This window comes from Macaca nemestrina, chromosome 8, assembly GCF_043159975.1.
Source record: "Macaca nemestrina isolate mMacNem1 chromosome 8, mMacNem.hap1, whole genome shotgun sequence".
Lineage (NCBI taxonomy): Eukaryota > Metazoa > Chordata > Mammalia > Primates > Cercopithecidae > Macaca > Macaca nemestrina.
In genome coordinates this window covers 63,582,457-63,598,183 of record NC_092132.1, presented here as the reverse complement: position 1 = coordinate 63,598,183, position 15,727 = coordinate 63,582,457, and the positions used below count along the sequence as shown (strand labels likewise).

General features: G+C 37.8%; 1 protein-coding gene and 1 long non-coding RNA gene across 4 annotated transcripts in view; one reads left to right on the top strand and one right to left on the bottom strand.

Moving 5' to 3' along the window:
- The window catches only part of LOC105483506 (uncharacterized), a 40,502-nt gene extending 38,705 nt beyond the window's left edge, over nt 1-1,797 (top strand). The window contains exon 4 of the long non-coding RNA XR_988358.3: nt 1,562-1,797. This is a non-coding gene — a long non-coding RNA (uncharacterized lncRNA). The remainder of the gene's footprint in view (nt 1-1,561) is intronic.
- LOC105483507 (sorting nexin 16) overlaps nt 1-15,124 on the bottom strand; it is a 43,008-nt gene extending 27,884 nt beyond the window's left edge. Inside the window, exons 1-4 of one of the 3 annotated variants that reach the window (XM_011744390.3) lie at nt 14,931-15,124; nt 12,641-12,884; nt 12,414-12,553; nt 2,284-2,370 (exon numbers count right to left, since the gene is read on the bottom strand). In XM_011744390.3, coding sequence (XP_011742692.1) covers nt 2,284-2,370; nt 12,414-12,553; nt 12,641-12,788 — 375 coding nt within the window. In that variant the 5' untranslated portion in view covers nt 12,789-12,884; nt 14,931-15,124. Of the gene's footprint in view, nt 1-2,283; nt 2,371-12,413; nt 12,885-14,300; nt 14,410-14,930 lie in introns of those variants that run through there. The other 2 variants (XM_011744389.3, XM_071068053.1) reach the window with 2 other exon arrangements.
- Between the last annotated feature and the right edge of the window lie 603 nt (nt 15,125-15,727).

Genomic DNA, 15,727 nt, shown 5'->3' with positions numbered 1-15,727 from the left:
CTAAATTTAAATTAAACTGCTATCATCTTTTTTCAAAAAGATTTATCTAAATTTCAGCTTGCCTAAGAAAATATTTCAGCAATAAAGATGAAAACTAAAGAGATAATAGGAAGTAAACACTAAATAACAGTGGAGTCTGAAAAGAAAAATAATGTTATATAGGGTTAAATAGGTCTACAATGAAACTGTTTGAAATCAGTCTGCATGATAAAAATTGTAATAATTTCATTAAAAGCTAAGTATTCCACTTAACTATCAGGTAACTTCATGAATTGCTTTTATCTTTCTATTTATTTAGTCATTTCAAAAAATTAACAGAAGTACAGAATTATAAATTTTAAATTCATCAGTATAATATATGAAGCTCAGGAACAGTAAATAAAATACATACATAATGGTAGGTATGCATTAGAAATAACACTTTATTTTGGCATATTACAAGAAAGCATCTTAACCAAAACTTAAAATGGATAAAATATTTTAGCATTCTATATTTTACCTTTTCATTTAACCTGAGGTTTTTAGAGTGGCAGAAAAATTTGGCAGCTAAATAACTACAAAGTTACATGGGTTTCCCATCACCAAACACTATAAAAATATACTAACTTTAAAGTTTCAAGGAGTCCAAAGAAGGAGGAAAGGAAAAGTGGCAAATGGGAGAGAACAGGACCAGTAAAACTTTCTTATTAAACACCTGTCAAAATTGGAGAGTAATTTCTGTATGTTCTAAGATCATCTTACGTGGCCTCTCAAAAGCATAATAAATGGCTTGCTTCTTTTAGATAAATGATTTTTCACTTGGCTTCCAAAATATCACACTCTCTGCCTATTGCCCCATCTAAATTTTCTCTAGCTCTGGGGACAAGGCAGCTCTTCTTTTGCTATTAAATTCTAATAATAATTTACTTAATTCTTCACTTTGAGAAATTTAGGTTGCTTCCAACTTTTAACTACTAAAAACAAAGTAAAACATAGATAAACGAAACAATATACAAAACAATGAGGTAAGTGTCCTTAAAGCTAAATATTTCCCATGTTTATGACTACTTATATAGGATAAATCCTAGAAATGTGATTATAATGTTAAATTATGCAAAACTTTTGGGTGTCCTCTAGGAAGATTCATACTTCTAACACTGGGTATTATCATTTAAATATCAGTCAGCTTGACAGGTGAAAAACAGTGTCTTAATTTCCTTTTCTTGGAGTATCTGTGATATTAAGTGTTTTCCAGGTTTATTGGTCATTTATATTTCTTCTGTGAATTATCCTGCTCATACTGTTTGTTGCATTTTTTACTCTGGGGTTCACTTTCCTAATTTAGTTTTAAGGGTTCTTAATACACTGAGGTTTCTTATTCTGTTTCGTAAGCACAGTAGACAGAATTCTAGATGTTCCATGACCTTTGCCTCTGGTATTACTTCTGTGATTTTATTATGTTACATAGAAAAAGGGATTTTGCAGCTGTAATTAAGGTTACTAATCAATTGACTTTAAGATAGGAAGATTACCTGGGTGAGCTTTATCTTACCACATGACTCCTTTAGACTGTTTTCTCTAGTTGGTGGCAGAGAAGAAAGCTGGAGAGCTTCAAAGCACAGGAAGAACTTGGCTCACTGTTGCTGGCTTTGAAGACGGAGGGGCTATGTGCAAGGACTGGAGGGCACCCTCTATGACAAACTATGAATGATTTTTGGCTGACAATGAGCCAGGAAACAGAAATTTTGGCCCTACAACTTCAAGAAACTAAATTCTGCCAACAACCTGAATAAGCTTGGAAGGTAATTCTTCCCCAGAGCCTCCATGTAAGTGCCTAGCACAGCTAACAGCTTGATTTTGACCATGCTTGATGCTAAGCAATAAACACAGCTGAACCCACCCAAAAAACTAAATAATCAACAGGTGTCATTTTAAGCAACAAAGTTTATGGTAATTTATTATGCAGTAATAAGAAAATAATATAATATGTTAAATATGTTTTTGTTCATTATCTTATAGACATATATAATTTTATAATAATTCAAAAGATCTTATACATGTCTTTTTCAAACTCACAATTATTTATATTTCTGTTGGCAATTTTAAAGTTTCATATTTTTATACTAAAAATTTTTTATAAAAAATTTTTATTTTTTAAATTTTTAATTTAAAAATTTAATTTTCTTATGAACTAGAAAGGATTTGATTGACTCAATTAAAAAGAAGAAAAAATATAACAGAAGTATAGGAAATAGAAAAGAATTCAAAACTGAAATGTTAGTTTGGATTTATTATAGTACTTACTTTGTCATTAAGCCTAGAGAAGTCAGTGTATCTTCTGAAAACTACCCAGCTTTCTTCTGGGGTTTTCTTTACTAGTATTTTGTACACCTATGCACAGGAAGAAAAAGAGACAGAGAGAAATATAAAAGTAAAGATATTTAAAAATTCAAGCCAAATATTTTAAAAACTTTTACTTGATAACCCAGTCTATAACAATTATTATGTAAAAAATATCAAAAATCATTTAAATCATCAAAAGTACAAATAATCAATGCAGGCACCAAAAGCCAGATTTTTTCCTTAAGTATATAAATATAACAGATTTGAGACAAAATGCTTTTTCTGTGCACAATAACAATAAACTCATCAGCTTCCAAAACATGATTTATGTCAACATATTCTAAAATTGATAAAGGAATTACACTTGAAGAAGCTATGAAAAATAGCCACTTTTGTTCTACACAATGTTTAAACTTAATAACTTCAAGCAAAGTTTTCAAATAAGTGTAATGTTTTTATTGTCAAGAATAAAATATGGAAGTCCTAGCCACAGCAATCAGGCAAAATATATAAATAAAAGGCATCCAAATAGGGAAAAAAGAGGTCAAACTATGTGATTCTATGCCTAGAAAATCCTAAAGACTCTGCCAAAAGTCTCCCGGAACTGATAAAGGACTTCAGTAAAGTTTCAGGCTATAAAATCAATGTTTAAAAATGAACAGCATTTCCATACACCCATAACATTCAAGCTGAGAGCCAAATCAAGAATGCAGTCCCATTTACAGTAGCCGCACACACACACAAACACCTAGGAATACATCTAATCATGAAGGGGAAAGATCTCTACAAGGAGAACTACAAAACATTGCTGAAAGAAATCACAGACAACACAAAGAAACAGAAGAACATCCCATGCTCATGAATTGGAAGAATCAATATTGTTAAAATGGCCACACTGCCCAGAGCAGTCTACAGATTCAACAGTATTCCTATCAAACTACCAACATCATTCTCCACAGAATTAGAAAAAAACTACTCTAAAATCCACATGGCACCAAAAAAGAGCTGAAATAGCCAAAGCAATCCTAAGTGAAAAGAACAAAGCCAGCGGCATCACATTACCTGATTTCAAATTATACTATAAGGCTACAATAACCAAAACAGCATGGTACTGGTACAAATACAGACATCTAAACCAATGGAAGAGAATAGAGAACCCAGAAATAAAACTGCACACCTACAGCCATCTGATCTCTGATAAAGTTGACAAAAGAAAGAAACAGGGAAAGGATCCCCTGTTCAATAAATAGGGCTTGGATAACTGGCTAGCTCTATGCAGAAAAATGAAAGCAGAGCTCTATCTTTCACTATATATAAAAACTAACTCAGTATGGATTAAAGATTTAAAGGTAAGGTCACAAACTGTAAGAATCCCAGAAGAAAACCTAGGAAACACCATTCTGGACATTGGCCTTGGAAAAGAATTTATGACTAAGTTCTCAAAAGCAATTGCAACAAAAACAAAAATTGATCTAATTAAAATAAAGAGTTTCTACACAGCAAAAAAACTATCAATGGAGTAAAGAGATAACCTACAGAATGGGAGAAAATATTTGTACACTATGTATCTGAGAAAGGTCTAATATCCAGAATCCATATGGAACATAAACAATTCAAGGCTGGGCACAGTGGCTCACACCTGTAATCTCAGTTCTTTGGGATGCCAGGGAAGGTGGGTCACTTGAGGTCAGGGGTTTGAGACCAGACTGGCCAACATGGTATGGTGAAACTCCGCCTCTACTAAAAATACAAAAATTAATCAGATGTGGTGGGTGCCTGTAATCCTAGCTGCTCGGAAGGCTGAGACGGGAGAACTGCTTGAACCTGGGAGGCAGAGGTTGCAGTGAGCCAAGATCATACTACCGCACTCAAGTGAGTGACAGAGTGAGATTCTATCAAAAAAAAAAAAAAACAAACAATAAAAATAACTTAAAAAATTCAACAAATAACCTCATTAAAAGTAGGCAAAAGACATGAACAGACACTTCTTAAAAGATACACAAACAGCCAAGAAACATTAAAAAATGTTCAACAATACTACTCATCAGAAAAATGTAAATCAAAACCACAATGAGATACCATTTCACAGAAGTCAGAATGGCTATCAGTCATTATCACAACAGATGTTGATGATGTTATGGAGAAAAGAGGACACTTATACACTGCCGGTGGAATTGTAACTTAATTCAGCCACTGTGGAAAGCAGTTTGGAGATTTCTCAAAGAACTTAAAACAGAACTCCCATTTGACAAAGCAGTCCCATTCCTGGGTATATACCAAAAAGAAAATAAATTGTTCTACCAAAAAGATACATGCACTTGCATGTTCACTGCAGGAACTACTCACAATAGCAAAGACATGGAATCATTCTAGCTGTCCATCAAAGATGGATTTGATAAAGAAAATATGGTACATACACACCATGGAATACTAATGGATTTGAAAAAGAAAATATGGTACATATACACCATGGAATACTATGCAGCCATAAAAAAGAATGAAATCATGTCCTTTGCAGGAACATGTATGGAGGTACAGGCCATTATCCTAAGCGAATTAATGCAGGAACAGAAAACCAAATAAATAATGTTCTCACTTATAAGTGGGAGGTAAATATTGGGTACTCATGGACATAAAGATAGCAACAATAGACACTGGGGACTCTTAGTCGGGAGGATGAGAGGAGAATGAGTTGAAAAACTGTTGGGTACTATGCTCACTACTTGGGTGATGGGTTCACTAGTATTTCAAACCTCAGCATCACGCAATATACCTATGTAATAAATCTGAGCATGTAATCCTTGAATCTAAAAATGAAAGTTGAAATTATTGTAAAAAAGGGCAAAATATAAGCTTGAAATACCAAAAAACCCCAACTGAATAAAATTTACATTTTTGTAATTATGTACTATTATGTAGGCTACTGAATAGAAAAACCTGAAGCAAGTCAATATATTTTTAAAAGCGCTTAAGAAAAAAGTGGATTCTATTTTTTAAAAGCATAATTTTAGAACGTATTATGAGAAAGTGTTATTTATGATAGAATCTCAGAGAAACATCTAGTAGTTTTTGATAAGGTATTTTGCACTAAACTAGATATAGGCACATACGAGATATTCAATAACTATCTGCTGGATAAGAAAATCTCTTTTAAAAAGTAACTTCTTTCCTGGACATTTGCTGTCCAATAATTTCCAAGTGTAGCTCTAGGGCTGCACTTTTGGTCACACATGGCAATTCAGCATTCAATGTGTCACTAGTCAAAACTAAGATGTGCTAAGAGTGCAACATATACATTGAATTTCAAAGATTTAATGTGAAAAAAGATGTAAATGGCATTTATTAAAATGGTCTAATACTAACTACATGTTAAAATAATATTTTGGACATATTTGGTTGAATAAGATATATTAATAAAATAATTTCACCTATTTGTTTTTAATGTGGCTCCTAAGAAATTTAAAATTACAGATGTGATTCACAATTATGGCTCACATTATACTTCTATTGGACAGTGCTGCCCTAAAGATAACTCATTAGTTAGGGACTACAGATTATCCTTATCCTTTGATTTTTCTCCCATACAAACTTCTCTTTCAGCTTTTAAGGGGAGAATAAGGAGGAGTTAAGGATTAATCATTTAGCTTTGAAGTAAAAAAAATAAGCAATTTATCTTTGTAACATATAAGGGTGGGAAACAAGGTTATTTGGATACTCTTTAAAGTCAGCAGAAGGTTCTGATCTAAAAAAGTTGCAATCGGGATACAAAAGAAATTCTTTTTAGTAGTCACTCATTAAAAGAAGAGAGAAGTCGACTTTAAAACTTTTCAGTATGAATGACTGATACAGCATAAAAGTGCATTTCATATAATAATTAGGTTTATCTACAAATAATACATACTGACTTTATTTACTTGTCTTAGAAAATGAACTCCCTCTTCTAAATAAGTTACTCTCCACTGTGGCCACTGAATACCCCTGTTTCTCTAGGCAAGATACAGACTTTTGTGTTTTATCTCTTCCAGAAAGTGCTCTTTCTGCTTGTTTGAGTAGTGCTTTCAATGAAAACTTTATGAACAGTACTGATCATTCCCTTCTCTATATTCCAATAACTGTTGTTTCTACTTTTTACTTGAAGCTTCCTATGTATTCTTTTACTGTTTTTATTTTAATGTAGTTGTTTTTGAATTACAAAATATATACAAAAAAGTATGCAATTCATAAGCATACAACTTGACAAGTTTTCACAAAATGAACACACCTATGTAACTAGTACCATGAGCGTATTAATCCATTTCATGTTGCTGATAAAGACATACCTGAGACGGGGCAATTTACAAAAGAAAGAGGTTTACTGGACTTACAGTTCCATGTGGCTGGGGAGGCCTTATAATCATGGCAGAAAGTGAAGGCACACCTCTTTCGAAAGAAGAAGGCACATCAGACGAAAGAAGAGAGTTTGTGAAGGGAGATTCCCATTTTTAAAACCATCAGATCTCATGAGACTGTCACAAGAACAGCATGGGAAAGACCTGCCCCCATTGTTCAATTACCTCCCACTGGGTCCCTCCCACAACATGTGGGAACTCAAGATGTGGTTTGGGTGGGGACATAGCCAAACCATATTATTCTGCCCCTGGCCCCTCTCAAATCTCATGTCCTCACATTTCAAAACCAATCATGCCTTCCTGACAGTCCCCCAAATTCTTAACTCATTTCAGCATTAACTCAAAGGTCCACAGTCCAAAGTCTTATACGAGACAAGAAGTCCCTTCTGTCTATGAGTCCGTAAAATCAAAAGCAAGCTAGTTACTTCCTAGATACAATGGCGATACAGGCATTGGGTAAATACAGGCATTCTGAGTGGGAGAAACTGGCCAAAACAAAGGGGCTACAGGCCCAATGCAAGTCTGAAATTCAGTGGGTCAGTCAATCTGAAAGCTCCAAAATACCCTCCTTTGACTCCATGTCTCATTCATGTCCAGGTCATGCTGATGCAAGAAGTGGGCTCCCATGGCCTTGGGCAGTTCCACCCCTGTGGCTTTGCAGGGTATAGCCCTCCTCCTGACTGCTTTTATAAGCTGTGGCTTTTCCAGGTGCATGGTGCAAGCTGTTGGTGGATCTACCATTCTAGGATCTGGAGGACGATGGCCCTCTTCTCACAGCTCCACTAGGCAGTGCCCCAGTATGGACTCTGTATGGGGGCTCTGACCCCACATTTTCCTTCCACACAGCCCTAGCAGAGGTTCTTCATGAGGGTCCCACCCCTACAGCAAACTTCTATCTGGGCATCCAGGTATTTCCATACATCGTCTGAAATCTAGGCAGAGGTTCTCAAACCTCAATTCTTGACTTCTGTGTACTTGCAGGCTCAACACTATGTGGCAGCTGCCAAGGCTTGGGGATTGCACCCTCTGAAGCCATGGCCTGAGCTCTATCTTGGCCCCTTTCAGCCACGGCTGGAGCAGCTGGGATGCAGGGCACCAAGCCTTCTAGGCTGCACACAGCACAGGGACCCTGGGCCCAGTCCACAAAACCACATTTTCTTCCTAGGCCTTTGGGCCTGTGATGGGAGGGGCTGCCATGAAGACCTCTCATATACCCTGGAGACATTTTTCCCATTGTCTTGGGGGTTAACATTGGGCTCCTTATTACTTATGCAAATATTTATAGCCAGCTTGAATTCCTCCTCAGAAAATGGGATTTTACTTTCTATTGCACTGTCAGGCTGTACATTTTCTAAACTTTTATGCTCTGCTTCCCTTATAAAACTGAATGCCTTTAGTAGCACCCAAGTCACCTCTTGAATGCTTTGCTGCTTAGAAATTTCTTCCACCAGATACCCTAAATAATCCTTCTCAAGTTCAAAGTTCCACAAAACTCTTGGGCAGGGGTAAAATGTCGCCAGTTTCTTTGCTAAAACATAAGAAGAGTTACCTTTGCTCCATTTCCCAACAAGTTCCTCATCTGTAACTGAGACTACCTCAGCCTGGACTTTATTGTTCATATTACTATCAGCATTTTGGGAAAAGCCATTCAACAAGTCTGTAGGAAGCTCCAAACTTTCCCACATTTTCCTATCTTCTTCTGAGCCCTCCAAACTCTTCCAAGTTCCAAAGTCGCTTCCATATTTTCGGGTATCTTTTTAGCAGCACCCCACTCTACTGGTACCAACTTACTGTATTAGTCCGTTTTCACACTGCTGATAAAGACATACATGAGACTGGGCAATTTACAAAAGAAAGAGGTTTATTGGACTTATAGTTCCACATGGCTGGGAGGCCTCATAATCACGATGGAAGGTGAAAGGCAAGTCTCACATGGTGGCAGACAAGAGAAGACAGCTTGTGCAGGGAGACTCCCATTTTTAAAACCATCAGATCTCATGAGACTTATTCACTATCATAAGAACAGTATGGGAAAGACCTGCCCCAATGACTGCCTCTTGCCCCTCATCTGAGACAAGGTAAGTCCTTTCTGCCCATCAGCTTGTAAAATCAAAAGCAAGTTAGCTATACTTCCTAATTACCTCCCACCAGGTCCCTCCCACAACACGTGGGAATTAAAGATGAGATTTAGGTGGGGACACAGTCAAACCATATCAGTGAGCAAGAAACAAAACATTACCAAAGAGGTCTACAGCATGCTTCCTTCCCAATCCTACTCACTACCCATCCTAGTCAATTTTTGTCTTTAAACATCCTTTTTAAAGACTAGACACTTTATATATTATCAGATCAACAATGAGTCCTAATACTTTTTTAGTTACGAGATCAATTCAAAAGACTACATCTAGAAAAAATTATTTTACAAACCTAACATTATCAAGCTTGTATCTCCAGCTCATACCACTCCCTTAAACTCAGCTTATGTGTATACACACACACAATACATATATGTGTACACATTAACACATGTAACGTCTCCATTTCAATGTCAAACAGACATATCAAATTTAGCATATCTAAAAACAAATCTTGATCATCCCCTCAAAACCTGTCATTTAATTAAATGGCAGCCATATTCTTCCCATTGCTTAGGCCAAAACTTTTGAAGTCATCTTTGACTTCTCTTTCTTCCACACTCCACTTCCAAATCATTAGGAAATATTGCTGGTTCTACATTTAAAATAGATCTAGAAACTGATTACTTCTCAGGACCTCCTCCACCATCCCAGTTCACAATACCATCACGTCTCTCTTGGATTGCTACAAGAACCTACTAACTGCTTCCTGCTTTGACTGTTCTCCATCTTGACCAAACCAGTCTCAATTCAGTAGCCAGAAGGAACTTTCTAAAACATTAAGTCAGATCACATGACTCTTGTTTTAAAAACCTTTTCAAAGATTCCCATCTCATGCAGAGTAAAATCCAAAGACTTTACAGTGCCTCCTTCCCTATGTGATCTGTGTGCCACACTTCCCTGCCTGTCATCTCATTCCCTACACCTCCCACAGCTTACTCTGCTGTCAGCCACAAGGATCTTTGTAGTTGTCCCATCTGTGCTGAAAACACATTCTCATGGCTCATTCCCTGTTAGTACTAACATCTTTTTTGTGAGGCCACGACTGACAGTGCTATTTAAATCCCAACCCCAGATTTGAGGAAATTCCCTTTCTTTCTTCTCTATCTTATTTCTCTCAATAGTGCTTATCACCATGTGACATATCAGGCGTCTTGTTATTTACTTACTTATCATGCTTTCATTCAAATTGCTGTACCACTACTACCCAGAACAGTGCCTGAGGCATAATAGGTAATTAAAAAAAAAGTTGAGTTAATAAATGAATATGACTAATTTCATCTCTGTCATTTACTTCCTCCTCTCCAGTCTCTTGAAATGCTTTATGTAATACCACCTTGTATTTGGCCACATACCTGCATCTTCACACATATCATCTGTCTTAGTCTGTTAGGTCTGTTATAACAAAATACGACAAATTCGGTAGCCTGTAAACAACAGAAATTTATTTCTCAAAGTTCTAGAGTCTGAGAAGTCCAAGATCAAGACAGTAACAGATTTGGTATCTGGAGAGGGCCTGCTTTCTGGTTTATAGATGGTGCCTTATAGCTATGTCCTCACATGTGGAAAGGACAAGAAAGCTCTCGGGGGCGTCTTTTTAAGGGTCCTAATCCTATTTATGGGGGCTCTGCTCCCATGACCTACTGGCTTCCAAAAGCTCCATCTCTTAATACTATCACCTTGAAGGTTAGGTTTCAACATTTGAATTTTGAAGGAACACACATTCAGACCATAGTATCAACTCAATAAATGCCTATTCCTTAATTCAGGAAATTGGCCATCAGTTTATTATAATTTCTAAAAATTTTCTAAAAAAAAGAGAGAGAGTTCTCTGCAGATTTCCTATATCACAGTCTTATGATAATTTTAAAGACCATCTCTTCATAAATTATCAACAATTTTTCCTTGGAGGTCATCCTATCGTGTCATAAATTTGCAGCAGGAAACACTGAAGTAAACATAAAACTTTATTAAAAGAACAAACTCTTACCAAAAAAGTAAACCTCTTGAGTTAATAAGTGAGTTAAGCAAGGTTGCTGGATACATAAACATAAAAGGTCAAAATATATAAAATAGCAGTAAATAGAAAACAAAAATAGATGTCTCTCACAAGAACATCAAACAACATCCATAACCTGAAACAAATCTAACCGAAAGATGTAAGAATCCTGCACCAGAAACAACAAAACATTACTAGAAAAAATTAAAGCCTTAAGTCAATGATGAGGTTCATAGATTTAAAGACTCAGTATTGTAAAGATGTCAGTTCTCCCCAGATTAATCTATAGATCTAACAAAATCTCAATGCAAAGGGCCAAGAATAGCGAAGGCCATCCTGAAGAAAAAAGCTAGAGTACTTACACTGCTAGATATCAAGACCTATTACAAGATTTTACTAATTAAGACAGTGTGAAATTAGTAAAGGATGGAAAAACAGAACACAGAAGCAGACCCATGCATTTATGGTCACATGATTTATGACACAGACAACACTGAAAATGAAGAGGAGAAAGAGGTATTTTAAATAAGTCTGATTAATTGATCCTATCTGGGAAAAAAAAAAAATACTTGACCCTCATCTCACACCATGGACAAAAATCAATTCCAGTGGTTTACAAATGTGAAAGGCCCAACAGTAAAGATTTTAGAAGAAAACAAAGGACAATATCTCTGTAACCTTGGAGTAGGCAAAGATTTCAAAAAGTGATAGCCATTCAAAAAATTAACAAATCAAACCAAATTAAAATTAAGAACTTTTGTTTATCAAAGGTATTATCAAGGAATTGGAAAGGCAAAGCAGAGTGAGGAGGATAGTCGTAATACATTATCTGAAAAAAACATATCCAAAATGCGTAGAAAACTACAAATCAAAAGGGAGACTTCGCAAAAGAAAAATCAACAAAAATCATGCACAGATATTTCACAAGAGAATATCCAAACAGCCAAAAAAATTTTTTAATCCAAATTAATTAGTCATTAAGAAAATTCAAAAACCACAACCAATTACTCTATACCCATGAGAATAGCTGAAATGATAAAAATGTTAAAATATCACATGTGAGGAAGCTATGGATCAACTTAAACTCTTATATACTGCTTTTAGGAGTATAAATCAGTACAACCATTCTGAAACACTGTTCATCAATATCTTTTAAAGCTGGGCATGTAATTTGGCAATGCTAAAGAAAAGAGACCAGATGCAAAAAGAGTATGTAATTCCATTTAGATAAAGTACAAAAATAGGCAAAATTAATCTAGGCTATACAAAAGTATCGGGTGAATGGGTCCTGACTGGCAGAAAACCCAGAGCATTTAAGATTCTAGTAACGTCCTTTTCCTTGATTTATGTGCTATTAATAGTTACATAGGTGTGTCTGGTTTGTGAAAATTTATTAAGGTAAAGCAAAAGTTTACAACAATATGATAGAATTCCGTGGTGTAAAAACCATTAGAATTTCATATTCAAGAAATTATAAGTACAGGTTTACATTAATTTAACACTGGTTTAAACACACAGATTAGCCAATCTTTCACTTTGTACTGGTATACAGCAGAAGTCAATACTTACAGTAAATTTAGCTCTTTCTTCCATCACTTCATAACCCAGTATAGTAGGTGTAGATGGTCTATCTTCCCAAATCACTGTTTCCGGATTTTGCTCTTCAGTTTCTCTTGGTCTAGTAGAATACTCAATGGAAGAAGCTGCACCTGTAAATTTAGTCCTAATGAGGGGACTGCTACAGACAGGTGAAGTATTATCCATTTGATCAGGAACACTTGTCTGTTTAAAATTACCCATATTTGCGTCTTCTAACTGGCCTTTAGAAGAGTTTGAGCTTGTTGAGACACTGCCAAAAGAAGAACTTCTTTGATTTCTGTTGGTCGTAAAACTGGAAGCAGAGTTTCCTATGGGCATAGGAACTGGGACATAAGGAGTTGCCATCTTCTCTTGGCTTTTGCAACAAGCTTGCACACTGTTGAGTCCACTTAGAGAATAACTAATATGCAATCCATTATTTTCTTCTTAGGAATTCACTATCTAAAAATGAAAAGGACATATTAAAAGATTAGTCTTTAATCTGCAGCAGGATCCAAAAGAACAATGTTCTTTTCAATTTTATGACACTCTATTATTTTATTTGGAATGAAAACATACCTCAAACCCCTTTTTTTAATCCCAGTTGTCTTTAAGGACTCCTATTTGCAAGGTAGAGAGAGCAAAACTGCTTCATACTCTTTTTCCTTCACCCCATGTTACATGTTATCCCTTTTCCCCTACTTTATTCCATTGTGAAGTATTTCTGTAATGTTCATTTTAACCTGATTTCATCTATGTAAAATTGGTAGGAGAAAGATTGGTAAAGACCCTTCTGAAGCTTTATTCCACGCTTATCATCCTGACAGTATTACATTTCAGTACAAGAGAGAAAAAGAGAAGGAGGAAAACTATTTACATTACCTCTGGATTTAATCAGAAAGAGGGGAAATCTATTCACATTATCTTTCAATTTAATTAGTGAAACTACGAAAACTTACACAGAGTAGTAACAATGAACCTGATGCTTACATGCTACATAGTATAATTTTATAGAACCCAGGATTAAAAATACACTTAGTCAAGTTACTAAAATAAAACCCAGTAAACATTAAACTTATACGCATCAAAATTAAATAGCGAAAAGTGTAACCGTTCTTCACAGCTTACAGGTCATCACTAATTCTGCTCTGCGATAAACTGAGGGTATTTAAATCTTTATAACTTACACTCAAGGATCTGTTATCAAAAGGACTAGTATATCTTGTGTCAAAATAGTATCATAACACAAAGAAGAAACGGTTTGCTATTACGTTGTTAAATAAACTCATAAGAAACTGTAATAACTACAGACCAACAAAATGACAAGACTACACACAATAACTGCCCAACTTTTCATACGAAACTCTGCTAGTGGGAGAGGTAAGAAATGAGTCGCCTGGACTTGGAAAGATGCTGAAATAAGATTTTTAACTCTGGGCTGGGCGCGGTGGCTCAACGCCTGTAATCCCAGCACTTTGGGAGGCCGAGGCGGGTGGATCACCTGAGGTCAGGAGTTCTTGGCTAGCCTGGACAACATGGTGAAACCCCGGCTCTACTAAAAATACAAAAATTAGCCGGGCGTGGTGGCGCGCACCTGTAACCCCAGCTACTCGGGAGGCTGAGGCAGGAGAATGGCTTGAACCCTGGAGGTGGAGGTTGCGGTGAGCCGAGATCGTGCCATTGCACTCCAGCCTGGGCTACAAGAGCGAAACTCCATCTCAAAAAAAAAAAAAAAAAAAAAAAAAAAGATTTTTAACTCAAGTGACTCGGTAACCTTTCCCCATTATCAAAGATTTATGAAACTTTAGCTGCTGATTCACCGCTCCTCAGTTCCGCCTGACGGCCTCCCCCAAAATAAGTTAAGTCTGAAATCTCAACCTTCTCAAGGTCCGAGGGATCCACCTGGCCTTTGCCACTCTTCTACCTGAGGCCGCCTGGCTGGGGGAGGTCGCATATCAATACAACCACTGACGTCCGAAGATGTGAGCGCTACCCAAGCGTTAAAAACAAAACAAAACAAAACAAAACAAAACAAAACAAAGCAAAACACGTGCTGTGCTCATTAGGGGCGTCTTCGCCTCTGCCCTGGTGCGGAGTTGCTCCCAGGACGACCAGTTCAGTCTCACTCTGGAAAACCTCAGGTGAGATGGCCCGACTCTGAGCAACCCCGTGGGCTGGAGGAAAGAGGCAAATACCCGGCATAGTTCGACCCTCGGAAGGTAAGGCCGGGGTCCGCGCCGGCCACGGGTCTTCCACACTGCAGGCGGCGAGACCCGCCGCTCCCCGGGCTCCCAGACTCTCCCGCCTCCGCTGCCCGGTGCGCGCCCAGCGCCTCCCAGACGCACAGTGGGGTCGGCGGTGGCCTGAAGGTGGCTGGGCTTCCTGCGGCGCCTCTCCACTCTCCCGCGGAGCCTCTCGCCGCCCGCCAGACATCGAGGTTGCAGGTGTCACCCGTACGAGAACCCGGGACAGCGACCGCCTGTCCTGAGGTAACGACCCAGTCCTTACCTCAGCCCACTCCGCGATCCCGAACGAGCTCGCTTCCCGGTGACGGTTAAACCGGACTCTCCTTAACCGCAGCTTTCCACCTCCTCCCTCAGCAGCGAGAAGCCTCACGTGACACCCCCGCCCCAAAAGCAGCTGCTCCCCGCCTCAGCCTGTCTCTGCCCGGCTGCCGGGCCCGAGATCCCTGCCGTGTGGAAGGAGGGGCCGAACTTGGGACAGCTCTGCCGGAAGTGATGTCACGCCAAGGGTGCCCGCCCACCAGAGGCGCGACTGGAGTTGTCCGGCCGGGCCCTCAGATAGCGAAGATAAACGTAAACCTGTGGCAGGAAGTCGACATTCTCTGCACTATCTTTACTTTTCCAACCGAACTTCTGAGAAATGGAGGCTACAATACCTAGTTTGCAAAACAGGAGATTAGAAGACTACAATTCCCAGAAGGAACTACGAGCAACATTGGTCCGCGCTCATACTTTGCATCATGGGACTTGTAGTTATCACCAGCTTGCGCTGGTTCTAACAGGTTATAGATTGTTTTCTAGAATTAGCAGCGCTTTAAGGGATAACAATCGATTAGAAGAATAGGAAGATAGAACACTGCTTAGTAGCTGCTCCATTCTACATAATTCAAAAGTCCTCACTGGCAGAGAACCCCTGAAATTCTGTAGTGTCTTTTTACTACCTGGTGAGCAATTTGATCCGATGATGGAATATTAGCCTTGTTAGACATGCGCTTCTGAAGACCTATGAAGTCGGGAAAGCCGAGCTTTTTGATAGGCAAATTCCAAGATTCAGACCGGTCT